At 36.6% G+C, this 13,401-nt stretch overlaps 4 protein-coding genes across 9 annotated transcripts in view; all 4 read right to left on the reverse strand.

Moving 5' to 3' along the window:
- The window catches only part of LOC105163374 (glutathione reductase, chloroplastic), a 5,399-nt gene extending 4,639 nt beyond the window's left edge, over positions 1-760 (reverse strand). For 4 of the 5 annotated variants that reach the window (XM_020694386.1, XM_011081689.2, XM_020694385.1 and 1 more), the window contains exon 1: positions 260-760. In XM_020694386.1, the coding sequence (XP_020550045.1) occupies positions 260-636 (377 nt within the window). In that variant the 5' untranslated portion in view covers positions 637-760. The remainder of the gene's footprint in view (positions 1-259) is intronic. The other variant, XM_020694383.1, reaches the window with a different exon arrangement.
- Positions 2,029-4,742, reverse strand: LOC105163375 (DNA-directed RNA polymerase III subunit RPC8). 2 transcript variants are annotated; one of them, XM_020694484.1, is made up of 7 exons: positions 4,385-4,742; positions 4,176-4,271; positions 3,718-3,796; positions 3,044-3,128; positions 2,856-2,919; positions 2,640-2,759; positions 2,029-2,516 (listed from the first exon to the last, which is right to left on the reverse strand). In XM_020694484.1, the coding sequence occupies exons 1-7, from the start codon at positions 4,493-4,495 to the stop codon at positions 2,469-2,471; spliced, it is 603 nt and encodes a 200-aa protein (XP_020550143.1). In that variant the 5' UTR covers positions 4,496-4,742; the 3' UTR covers positions 2,029-2,468. The 2 variants fall into 2 exon arrangements, with proteins under 2 accessions (XP_020550143.1, XP_011079992.1); XM_011081690.2 differs by having other exon boundaries at positions 3,709-3,796; positions 4,385-4,737.
- On the reverse strand, positions 5,358-6,361 carry LOC105163376 (photosystem II reaction center W protein, chloroplastic). The gene is made up of 2 exons (XM_011081692.2): positions 6,116-6,361; positions 5,358-5,776 (listed from the first exon to the last, which is right to left on the reverse strand). Exons 1-2 carry the CDS (start codon positions 6,207-6,209, stop codon positions 5,466-5,468), a joined length of 405 nt encoding a protein of 134 aa, XP_011079994.1. The 5' UTR covers positions 6,210-6,361; the 3' UTR covers positions 5,358-5,465.
- On the reverse strand, positions 6,665-13,107 carry LOC105163378 (probable galacturonosyltransferase 6). Its single transcript, XM_011081693.2, has 9 exons — positions 12,660-13,107; positions 12,537-12,571; positions 11,979-12,020; positions 11,734-11,881; positions 11,563-11,636; positions 10,259-10,491; positions 9,113-9,470; positions 7,964-8,485; positions 6,665-7,320 (listed from the first exon to the last, which is right to left on the reverse strand). Exons 1-9 carry the CDS (start codon positions 12,766-12,768, stop codon positions 7,045-7,047), a joined length of 1,797 nt encoding a protein of 598 aa, XP_011079995.1. The 5' UTR covers positions 12,769-13,107; the 3' UTR covers positions 6,665-7,044.

The raw sequence follows: 13,401 nt of genomic DNA on the forward strand, positions 1-13,401 counted from the left end.
AAATGATCAGCAACAATGAAGCGGAAGAGAAAAAATGCCAGATGTCAGTCAACGAGGCGGAAAGTAATTAAGTAGAGTGCAAACACAAGAACTCTCAAAGATCAATAATAAACTTGAAACCCTGGAAATAATCAAATGACAATGCAACAACTCTCCAAAACAACCATGAAGAAAAACGTGCGTTACTCTAACACTTTGGCGGAAAAGTAAGAAGAAACAAAGGAACATTATCTGTAACGAAATTGAAAACAAAACATACGTGCCACCAACGCCACCGGTGGTGTCAGAGGAAATGGTGGCAAAAGGCAGCTCACAAACGGCAACCTTAGCCCCAAAATTGGCAGCGAAGCGGGAGGCTCTGACGCCTCCGCTGCCGGCTCCGATAGTGAAGAGGTCGAAGTCGTAGTTCCGCGGGGGCTCGGAGCCGTTGGTGGAGTCGGCCCGAATCGAGGTGGTAAAGGCGCGGCGGGGATGAGGAGAAGAGATGGAAAGGGAGAAGTTTCTAGAGTATAGGAATTGAGCAGAGTAAGAGAAAGAGAGGAAAGGGATGGGGAACTTATAGGTGCGGAGGGATTGGAAGGCCGGAGAAGAAAGGGAGGAGCCGAGCCTGGGCGTGCTTAGAGATTTCGCCGCCATTGAAATTTTACTTGATTTCCCGTTAGCTAGCTAGATTGTGGTAGTTATTGTTATTATAACTTGGACAATATACACTTATATATATACATATACATGCGTCCGTCCGTGTGTGTGTAAAATGGAGTATGTATCTCTCTCAAATTCCAATTTCTCCAACTCAATACCACAACAAATTCTCTACTTTTTCTATCGGAACCAGAGGGTGAATTCAAATTTGTTTTTTAATCACAGACTCGCAATGCTACGCCGTTCTGTATTTATGTGATAAATAAATTGTACAATATTTCAAAAATTAATGAATTTAGAATTATTATCAATATAACAATAACAAATATACTAATATTACAACTGCACTTGGGTTTATTTGGTTCAAATGAGAGGAAAAAAAGGAAGTAAGAGGGGGAGGGAGAAAAAAATAATAATAGTTTCCCTTCAAGTTATTTGATATGATTGGAAGATGTTAAATTTCGAAATTTTCACTTGTTTGATACGAGAAAAACAGGTTAAGAAAAAAATACTAATTTTTGTAATTTTACTAAATAATCATTCTCTTCATTTTATATTAGAAAATAAATAAATTAATATTATACTAATATAATTTAAATATATAAAAAATTTAAACACCTTATTAATAAAAATATTTTATTGAGTAAAAATAAGAATATTTTTTATTACTAAAAATATTTATCAAAATGAGTATTGTTCATTTATTTTAAGTTATTTAGTTTAATAAAACTAAAATTTGTTAACAATATTTTCAAATAACGAATTCGAGTTTAAATACCAGTGCATTTGTTGATACCAGAAGCAACTTTGAAGGAAAATTATATATATAAGTATATAGTAAAAATAAAAATTATACTTTTTTTGCCTTTTATACTTCCACTTTCCCGTCCAAAACAAAAATTAGACAGTAGAGAAATTTTATATACATCAAGTTTTAATTTACCTCCATCTATTCTCCCTAACCAAACACTATCTCTTATATATTCATTTTTACTTTCAATTCTCTTATATATTCATTTTTTAATTATATAATATGAATTAGTACAATAAAAATAAAATGACTAAAGAACATTATGTTTTGTAATTTTTTTAATGACTTTTTATTTATTTATTGCTTATTAAAAAACAAGTAATATTAAAATAATTTTTTGTAATCCCAATGATTAACCATAATTTATTACATCAATCTTCAAAACTAAACAACTAAATGAAAGTATCAATTTTTCAACAACTGAAAATTAGAAAATCTCCAAAGTTAAAAATCATAATTAAAATATCGATGTGCATTTATCATAATTACATAAATCGGGGGTGTAATAGATGAGCCCAAGCTTGGTAAAATGCAGAATATCAATCAAATGACCCAAACTAGAAAGAGTTAGTATAAGTATGGGGTATACTTGCATGGCTCAATTCCAACCTGGACCATCAATGTCCTATAAAACTACAAAAGAGCAGTTAGTAATGTACTTGTTCTGTTAGATCATCTCCCTTAGTAACTAAGGTACTTTTTTCAGAAGAAAAGAAGAGGATAAGTAGGATGAAGGAGAATTTGTGGAGAAACCAATGGTGGAAGATGGTCCTCCACAATTGATCAATGTCACTACCATTCTTGTGTATGGACAAATTTTCATGAATGTAGAGCCTCCGTAACTGTACAGGCAGTTTTGTGGATACAAAGTACCCATAACTGTGTCTTTCTATCATAAAGATGATACACACATCTCTGATCTACTTTGTGCTTCGACAAAATTCTGTGAGTTACTAGCTTCCTGAGTCTGCCTGGTTGAGAGATTTGTCTAAAGAAGATTATCGGCACGTTCCTATTATACCCACCATGAAATGGGGCCTAAACCATCAGCATCAAGAGACCCCTGCCAGAGGAGATTAAGCAGTTTGGATGGTCAAAGATAATTCAACAAGCATAGCAATGAATCGAATTTTCTAAAACATTTTATAAGTTAATTATTTTCTGAAAAAGTGAATGTCTGACTTACAGTTACCACCATAGGGGCAAACGGCTTTGAATCTTTTTGCTCTGATTCCTTTTCATCTGAATCCTTTCCTTGCTCCAATGGTACAGGTGGATAACTTACATTGTGAACTCGGAACCTAATCTGCAATCAAGCAATAAAGAGTTGTTTAGTTACATGGCATCAAAAGTTTAAAAAGTAATTGAAGCAAAGGATAAACCAAAAGAATAGGACAGCAACCTCATCTGTCCCGTCTATAGGGTAATTTTCCCCCTCATACTCCCAGACCCACCTGATTCCGTTCCTGAGGAAGACGATGAAAACAGGTTTAAAGAGAGATCAGATATGTGGTAAAAGATCAGGCATGGGGAGCCTATGATTTAATAACATAATGTTAATAGAACTTTGATGACAACAGAGATGCTCACTTATGTTCTGGGTCAGGTTCTGAGTGATTGGGACTGGCCAACAAAGGGACAGGTACATAGATGTCGTCAAAGAATCCAAGTGATACTGCAAAGAATATGTTCACAAATCAACATGAATGAACAGCAGATTCAGGAGACACGAATTTTCTGACACCAACATCAATAGAAACTCAAAATTATGAAATAGCGCAACACTGGCAAGTGGAAATTTCTGCTCTTCCAAAGATGGGAATCAAGTTTCTGTTTCGGTTAAGACATCAAATGCATTAAACCTATGTTTCATTTATTCGGCACAATGTACAGCTAAGGCATCACTAATTAGTATGAAGTAAGGCCTAATTCTCCAGGAATAAAGGTCAGGGAAACTCCTACAGGAAAATCACGGCTTTCTAGTTTCCCAATTGTAAAACAGTGTCCCATCTAGCAAGTATGAGTTTGGGCCAACTTGAATCATGCTCTGAGTCTGTTGATGCAAAAGGTTTTGGCAAAGAAGCCCAGGACATCGTCCTTGGGATAACAGCGGACAAAACCTTAAAGATTTTATTGAGTGAAATTGCCACTCCCACTCTTATACTGTAATTTCAAAAAAAGGAAAACTCTGACAACACAATAATAGTAATAACTCAGAAACCAGGACAAAGTAACTAAGAAGTTTTATGTCATACGGCGCAAACCATCTTTGGAGGATTCTTTCAGTCGAGCTGATATAACTTCTCCTACAAACGGGCGAAACATTACGAGTCTGAACCTAACCTGAAGAAAATCACAAAGTTGAATTGTCATAATTCAATAGCATACAATTCCCAGAAGACAGTTTACTGAAAAAGCAAGCCAGAAAACTATAGGGCAACTAGAAGTTTTCTTCTCAACAATGCAGACCACAAACAGTTCGTTAAACTTACTGCAAAAGCTGTATCTGACAACAACCCTTGGGACAAGTTCTCAAGGGAAGCACAAATTCCCATATGCTTCATCAAGTCTATGTTTGAGTATGGCTAATTACCTTTGTGTAGCAGAAGCAATGCAACCCAGAAAGAGTTTACAAAGAACAAAAACAGGCATATATCACCAAGTAGAAGAGAACAAAAGCACGGAAAAAAAATTCAAAGAGACTCCATTATCAATTATGTACCGTATAAGTGGAAGCTCCATCACCAGGAAATATAAATCCACCGTCGATGGATCGAATATCGTACACGCTGACGCACAGGCCTAATTTTTCAATAACCTAACATCATTGGAATACACACGGAGGACTGTAAGAAACAGTGAAAAATTATTTTCTTAACAAGAGAAAAAAGAGCAAAACGATGAAGCAGAAGAAGAGAAATGCAGAAATACCTTGTCTAAGAAGAGAGAGTCGAGCTCTCCTTTAATGGCTTCGTTGAGAGGCCGATTCAGGAGATATGGGGGCAATCTCAGAGTGTGCTCTATTTCGCTCAAGAAAAACATTATTTTCAAGAGTATAATGTAAATTTATTCGGGGATTGTAAAAACGAGAGGAGCCGCCGGAGGTAGGCGGGGGGCGGCGGCGGTGTCGCAAAATTTCGCTTATGAAGAAAGTCGCAGTTTCTCACCGTAGATTTTCGCCAAAGCTCGGAGTAGCGACTACTTAGGGATGTTTTGCGGTTTGCCTCCTTACTTAACCCCTTTTTCTCTTTTATTTTTTTTTTATAGGTCAATATCTTAATACTTCATATTTTTTAAATAATAATTAAATACGAAACTCGAACTGAATTTATGACTTTCAATTTATTTATAAAACCTCACTCTCAACACTCGGCTAAGGTCTTCTTTAAACCATTTTGAGCAGTGCTATATATCATTCTTTTTTTTTTTTTCCTCTCTTTTCTGTATTATAAAAATGAAAAAGCTTATTGTCGTTATACATGTTAAGAAGGATCATGCTTACATTTTATCTGCCACTCAAAAATCAAAGTCCTATAAAAATCAATAAAAATGTCATAACATACTTTTAGACTTATCAAACGCCTTAACAAGGTGTGGGTTCAATCACAATTCTATTAGTTTCTGTTTACCATATCTAGAGATTGACAGTAGTAATTTTAATAACAAACAAACTCTAACACAACAAATGCTAATTCAATTTAAATACATGATAACATCCTCCTATATTTCAAAGTTGAGTCTAATTTTAAACATAACTAATTAATTTCAATTTAAATATAATTTATTATACTTGATAAATGGAGTCTGGAGGAATTTGAAACTATCTGAGCCTATTTTTTCTGATTAATTCTGTACTTTTCACCACCCTTTTCATCAATTAATCATAATAGCATTTGGTGAACAATTTCAAGCAAGAAACCATAAAATTACATTAAAATGAGATGTTTACAGGCACAGAATCAACATAGTGTTTTTTTTTTTTTTTCACTCAGAATAAAACATAATTAAAGCTTCAAAGGGACAACCCTGATTCCTCATCCTCTTCAAGGCCGGATGTGTACACAAAGTAGAGGGCCCAAATCAGAGCGAACACCCCCAATAGGATCCAGCCCAATAGATTGTTGCTGAGCCCAAATGGAAGCCCAGTTCCTTCTGTGCTCATTCTCTCGTCCACCAAAGCCATGGCGGCTGGGCTGGACATCGCCGCCGCACACGCCGCCGCCATCAGGGAAGCCCCCATCCCCAGCGTCGGCTCGCTCTCTTGTGGCTTTCCCTCCATGGAGCATCTTACTTTCCCCATGTTCTTGGACATTGATGGCAGCCCTGTTTTAAGGTTTCAGTAACACCACAAATTAAAATTAATTATATAATAAAATATTGATAATTAAAAACAAATTGAATTATTGATTGCAAATTCAGTAGGAATTTTAACACCAAAATATTGACAAGAAGCAATTATGATAGGGGAAACTTTACTTTGATTTGGGTTTTTATCTAAATTATATATACATATCATGTATTTAATAGATTAAAACAACATCGATCCATCTCATGTATTAGAAAAAAACAACACTTGGCATAATTTATTATGTGATTAGATGTATGTGGCCAAATCTAATTCAGCTATTGCACATAATGTAAGAGAGAGGGAGTGGTGCTTACCAAGGACGGCGGCGGGACGGGCGGCGGAGGCCTTCTGGACGAGGGCGGCGCGTGCAACTGAGGAAGTTGAGGTGCAGGCGGAGATGGTGGCCATTTTAGTAATTCAAATTGTGTTCGCGCAAACTGAACCGAGTCTCTGCAACCCCCAGTTACGAGTTGTAGTCAGGAGAACACAATTCAGTTTGTGTGTGTGTGTGTGCGTCTGTGTTTGTTAGGAGGACAACCAATATCTCTTTCTATATCAAAGTGAGTACAATGAACCACAAATCTCGGATTGGGTTAACATAGCCTCTCATCTAAAACAGTCCAACCACACTCCGCCACGTGTCACGTCATCCCTTGTCAACCACTACTTCATTCCAGCGAGTTAAAGAGTGGAATGTGGTGTGTCCATACATCTCACCCAAAAACAAAAATATCAAGGGGGTAAATGCACAAAATATATAAATATTTATATATATATATAATCAAATTAATGAAATTGCTACTATCTGACGATCAGCGCTGTGCGACTAAACACCGGTATGATGAATTGATGTGCCTGCCAAAGATTAGTTGGGGTCACAGTAACACAACTCAGGCATACTAGTAAAGCAGTAAGACATTGCAAATTCCAGTCCGTCTGTCTTGAAATCCCATGTCATGCCATTCAATATCAGTAGCTCTCTCTACATCAATTTCTATATACAGAAATCTCCAGGAACAACCATCACTGGGCTTCACCAAATTTTGGCCCGTTATTGCTAAAATCGACTCAGCTTCTAAAACATCGTGGCCGGACAAAAATCGTTTAAGAGAATAAAAGAGTTGAAATTTACATGTAAAAATTGTGGAAAAATGAGAAAGAATGGAGTAGACATACGGGTGATTCCTACATAAATGGCATAGTGTTTGTTTGTCGGGGTCTAAACTTCTCATCTGGGATCTAACTACTCGTGGACATTGCACTGTTGCAGGTATGGATGCTCATACTTGACATGTTTCCTCCATAAGTACTTGTATCTCTCAATTCCAATATCCAACCACGGCTTCAGGATTCCATCAAAATGTAAGACTGAGGCCTGATCTATGTCCTCCTGCCTCACACCAGAGTCATAGCCCAATCCAAGGACTTGCCACCTGTTATCTAAAGCTACCGTGTGTTTGTAAAATGTGACCCAACCAATTGGCAAGCTTCCTGCCGCCCACAGCCGCCTCTCACTGCCCTGCAAGAATCATATAAATATATTAGCATGTATACATCTTTGACATTTAAATCAGTGAACAAAAATTTGACCAGAAAACATGATTCCATTCTAATGATTCGCGTCTGAGACAACCTTTTCTAGTGTTGCCTTCAGGTTGTTTTTTTTCATTTTGTTCTTTTTGTTTGAGGACGTTTGAAAATCAATTGATAAGAAGAAAAGGATAATTCAACAAAGCAGCCTTTGGACGGCCTCGGCTAACCTCCAGAAATCTTTTCACTCTTTGCCAAGAGTATAGAATGGTTTCAATAAGTGGGTCAAGAAAAAGCAGCAGCTTATTACCTGCTCTTATGCAAAACCTAGTTATAAAGACACTTTATAAGTGTCAAAAGGCTATTCATGAATGTCTGCCAAGCTTACAACATGCTTTCATAAATCAAAAGAGTCTTGAAGAAACCATAGGCAAAAAGATCCAGCAATTGATGGAAATATGATTTATGGACTACCAAGCTAAAGAATAAAGAAGTAAAGACGGGAGGAGCATAATTAGTACATAGCACATGTTGTCCCTCCGAAAACAGATGACTGATCAAATAAGGCTGTAAAAAAGCAACCACAATAATATCAATACAGAGATATACATGAATAATTACAATTTACTCACCAAATGAAGGTACTTGTGGTAGACCTCAGTTAATTTTCGCCGTCTCCATTCCTGAAGATCAAAGAGGTTCATCCCAAAAGCCCACGTGCATGCTTTGGGATCAAATTTATTTGCTATTATGGGGTCTGTGAAATTAACTAACATATCCATACGATGGAATGAGATCTCCCCTTCCTTACAAGTCTCCACAGCACCATTTACTTTGCCTCTCATGTTAATGCTCCAAAGTCTTGTTAAATCCCTTTGCACCACCACATCATGATCAAGAAGGACAATCTTATTCAGATAAGGAAAAACATCTGGCAAATAAAACCGTAGGTGGTTCAGCTCAGAAATATATCGTGGATCTATAGAACCTTCCCTCTGCAGAGTTACACTATATTTGGTGGATAACCATTGGAAATTTTCTATACTCTCCACATGGACTGTAGCTTTGCCAGGAGGATTTGATAAGAACCACATTGATATTGCTGGGACGTTGAGGGAATCAGTCACTATATGAAACACTATTCTCTCTGGTTCCTGTCACATAGAGAAATTTAGTCATAACTCACTGTGTGGTTCATATGTATGATTAAGAAGCATCAGGTAGTTCCCAACATCAATTCTCAGCCACAGTCCTTCCATGCTGTCATCACAATTCGATCTAATACCTTAAGTTTCCAACGCCACTACTAGCATACTGCACAAAATTGCATATAAGTTTTGCCAGATTGCCTTTAATCCTACCTCAGGCAGAGCAATACTGCTTAGCTATAGTCTATAGACCTACAGACATGTAAGATATGATGTCTCTGTAAAGAAAAATGATGCCATCAGAACATAAGAAAATTATGGACACCCTCCACACAGACAAACATACATAGGATGCGTAATATACATCCTGAAACAAGAAACATGTAGCAGAAGCTTCAAAAGGCCGGCAAATTAAAGGATGCTATGATTTAGGAAAGAAAATTTTCCAGGTGTCCTACTGTAGAAACTTGTCATGGGAATATATCTAAAGAAATTCTATCTTCCCCTTCAAATTCTACTTTTTAAAGCAACCTTCAATATTTGTCAACTGATTGGCAGTTGGAGATTATGTGCACAAGTATCATGAAAATAAATGCCAAAGGAAAAAAAAGGAAGCAAAACACAGCAACTTACCATGGCAGTTGAGATAGTTGAGTTCACGACAACTGAACAAGCCAATACATTATCAGAGAAAAGGGCAAAGTGATAAAGATGAGGATCTTGTAGTTTATGTTTGTAAGGGAGCTCCCTTTCCTCAGGCTCCAGGGCAAAATATTCAGCAGTTAGTCTCATAGAGAGACAGTGGAGACCTCTTGGGATGGTTCTTCCACCCAGCCCTTTCAGAAAAGTTTCTTGGTTTCTGTTTGACCGGACCTGCTCTTCAGCGTTATAAGTCATAGCACGAAGTTTCTTTATCATGGCAGCACAATCAGGGAAAATACGACGGGCTTTGAACAAGGTAGACTCCATTGCTTTTATCCTCTGCATATCACTGAAGGCACAGAAGTTCATAAATTCTATGCAACTTCACTAAATTCTCATAGAACAGTAGTTGTTGCGCCATAATCTAGACTTGACATCTATATTCCAATAAGAGCAGGACTCATCTCAACAACTTACTTTAACATATGCATATGCGAGCAGAAATCAGTACCAAAGCATTACAGTTTTCACTTGTGGGTAAGAAGTACTACCATATGGCTGGTTGAGCATGATTTGAGCAACATTAAGAATATTTCCCGGAAACTAAAACAAAGGAAATAATCAAGATTAAATTCAACAAAAATCAAGAAAAGAATAAGAAAAATATTCAACTCACGAATAAGCTGATTGAGATTCAATAAATGATGAACTGACTGCCGAAATGATTGCCAATAAAGATCTAAGAACCCAAAAAAACTAATACAAACTGAAAAGAAGCAGAAAGCAAAAGTAATGCGATAATCCTACAACTAATGCTCCGAGCTTTTATTATTAAAGGGAATTAGACTTCACGCAATCCCTTCTTTAGAGTTCTTTAGAGACAAAACATGGATTCTTTAACAAACACACGCCTATGTTAGATCTCCTCATAAATCTTAGGAGCACGAAATAAAGAAATGAAAAGTTGGAGCTTAAATATCAAGTTATTCAACAGAATCTAGATGCACCATCAAACAAATTGATAACAAAGAATGTTAACAGTCATTTGCCATTGATTTACGTGGATCAAATTACTCATCTGATTCTCGACACTGCTAAAATGTAAGAATATAGAATATCATGAGGCAAATATCATACCTCCTGGATAAACTAAAATCTTGGGTGCAGTGACTTATGGCTCGCTCGACCTCTTTCATTCGAAGTTTCAACTCCTTCACAAAATGAGAACTACTATTTGACGGTGTGAAACTCAAGTATGTTTTGGCCCTAATCAACTGGTCTTTCATCAGTTGTACCTTCTCATCCAATTTCCTCCTTAACCTGGTGTTCGAAACCTGATCATGTTGTGCCCTTTTTATGTGGGGCTCTTCCTTTAGTGAACCAGAAGAAAAGAATTAATGGAATGGGGACGATTCAATTGGAAAATAGAAGACGATAAAAGAAAGATAGACTTATTATGTCATTTGAGAGACGAGTCTATGAATCTATATGCAAGAATCAACCAATCAAGAAGAGGTTAAGTAAAGCAAGATGAAAATTGAGTTGTATGTGCAGACGAAACCAAACAGAAAAACAGCTTTAGACTTGATCCTTGGACTCTGGGTAACTTGCACGTATAAATGGATGCTGTATGCACCACCTAATATGATATCACACATCAGAGAACCAGAAAAAAGATATGCAAACATGCAAGGGTATTAGTATTTTATAGCATATCGCCATATCCTCGAGCATATGGATTGGTACCACATTTCATATGACCATACAAGAGAACTAGGAGAAAAATGGAAAAGTTACAATACAGAATTATCAGTAATTTATACCAGTACAGGGAATTTTTCAATGGAAATCACCACAAAATATTTAGGCCATGCCAATAGAACAGAGCCGGTTCTCCAGCACCTCAGCAACAAAAATATCCTTACCTGTGTAGAAAATCTGACAGATTTCCCCTATTTCCTAGTAAACTACTACTTGTACTTTTCTCAGAAAGCACACATGATCCTCCTTGCACCTGATTATAGACATAGGAAAAGGACATGACCCCGTATTGGGAGACTGAATGAGTATTAACTTTTCATAATTTTCTCGGCATTTCTACTATACCAAACAAAAATTGTGGAAACATTTCTCAGAGCCAAAGCTCAGGCAGATTTTTATGCACATGCTATTTTCAGTAGTATGTACATCCCTCAGCACTCATTTTAAATTAGTGATGATCAAGTGCAACCCAGTCAAAGGTTAGCCAGTCTCGTTACCCCACACAATCAAAGCTTGTACTTTTGTAAAGGTGGGGATCAACATAATCACATCTATTCCCTAGAACCTATAGCGCACACTGCCATATGTAAAAGTATGACATAGTTCATCATAAGGTGAAGAAAAATAGGAAAAAGAAATTCAAGAAACTGAAGTCAGATATACTGAGGAGGATATCATACCTTCTTCACGGATGCTGGCAACTCACCCTGTTGTTGTCTTTCTTGGCCACCTTCATCTTTGTGATGCCTGGTTGCTAAACTTGAAATGCCAGCAGGTGAAAACGTAACTTAAATCTACTCTACAGTAAGCAACAGATAATTTGAAATAAAATGCACACAAAGAATACCAACCATTATTTCCAGACAAGCCAGCATCATTTGCTGCAATTCCAACTCCACTATATCTTGTATCCTCACTGGTACTATAATTGTCTGCAGACTTAGAAGTATCATCTTTGTACACCTCTAGGAGTGGTTCTTTCAAGCCTTCAAGTTCTTCCTAAACCAAAAAATTTAGAGTAATTCAGGAATATAAAAATCAAGATGACCTAATAAATTCACTCGTTCCAGAAAACACTTATCAACTATCCAGTTACCTGTTCTATTGCACTTAGTGTTTGAGCCTCAGTTCTGTGTTTCTGTACAAGAAAAAATCCCAGGTATAATTATTTCAGTTCCGGATCACATAAGTACTCACTCCAAGGGAAAGTTTTCAGAATTAAAGATCCGAGACTAATTAACATATAATAAGTATGATTGATGAAAAAAACTTCACAGACCTAGAAAACGAAGGGGTATAAAAGAAAAAGAACGAAAAGAAAAGAAACAGAAGATGAATGCTTATTGAAAGCGTTAATCCAATTTTTCCTGGAGCGGAGTATCCATAACCCTCGTCCACTTCCTCCATCACATGATCCAAAAAAATACCAAAACTTAGAAGATAAAACTGTAAGCATCGGCAACTGTTCTATCGGTATACAGCAAAAAAAAAAAAAAAAACACAAAACAGAAGTAAACGAGCAACTTGAATCCGAAGGCATCAACTAGCAGAGCAAATATTCAAATACAATAAGCAAAGAAAGCAGAATTTCCACATCAGTTAAGCGAGAAGTATAACAATGTCGACGAGTACTAAGAAGGAGGGAGATCCTCACAATGATGGACAAATCTTCAACGAAGTCTTTCGATACTGCACCAAACAAGAGCAACCAAACGAAGATCACGAATCCGATCAAACTAAAAATATACCACTCAAATACGCGAGGGACCACACTTACCATCATTAGTATGTTTGAGCCTATACGACAGTAGAAAAATAGGAACAAAAACAGAAACACAGAGTAACCAGAGGATCAAAATCCTCGAGCATCTACGAAATGCCTTCATCAAATTTCTCCCTGTTAACCAACGATACTCCGCATCGGAAAAACCGCAATTTTTAAAATTTCCGATTTCCAAAATCTCGATACTGAGAAAAGGCCGAAGATTTTTTTTCTGGTGACGGGAGAGACTAGGGTTTTTCCTCGTCTGGCGAAGGAGAATAAGATCTCGAGGAAGTAATTTTCGCGTAACTTGAGTATTTTAGGAAAAAAAATTAAAAATGAAAAAAAAAAATGGAAAGAATGAAAAAATATAGTGAGAGCGGAGAAGGCGGGGGGGAGGAGGTGGTAGCACGTTCGTATGAGGGAAAAGGGTGGGAATGTGATTACGGAATTATTTAATTGGTGGGAATTGGGAATGTATACATGGCCTTTTGGGTGGAGAATCTGGAGATTTGAAATGCGGGAATAACGAGGTGATGATGGTGTCATGTGGGGGATGCTAATAATTTCTTAAATTAATCACAAACTAAAATATCATATATTTATTATATAATTAATTATTTTTTAAAATTATATATTAATTACATAATATTTAATATATAAATAATTCAAGTTCGATCAAATTAAATTTAAATCAGAATTTTTCAGAATATGACATTCAAGCCAAGTATTTTTTTTAGCATATGTTCCTTTTGGT

This window comes from Sesamum indicum, linkage group LG6, assembly GCF_000512975.1.
Source record: "Sesamum indicum cultivar Zhongzhi No. 13 linkage group LG6, S_indicum_v1.0, whole genome shotgun sequence".
Taxonomy (NCBI): Eukaryota; Viridiplantae; Streptophyta; class Magnoliopsida; order Lamiales; family Pedaliaceae; genus Sesamum; species Sesamum indicum.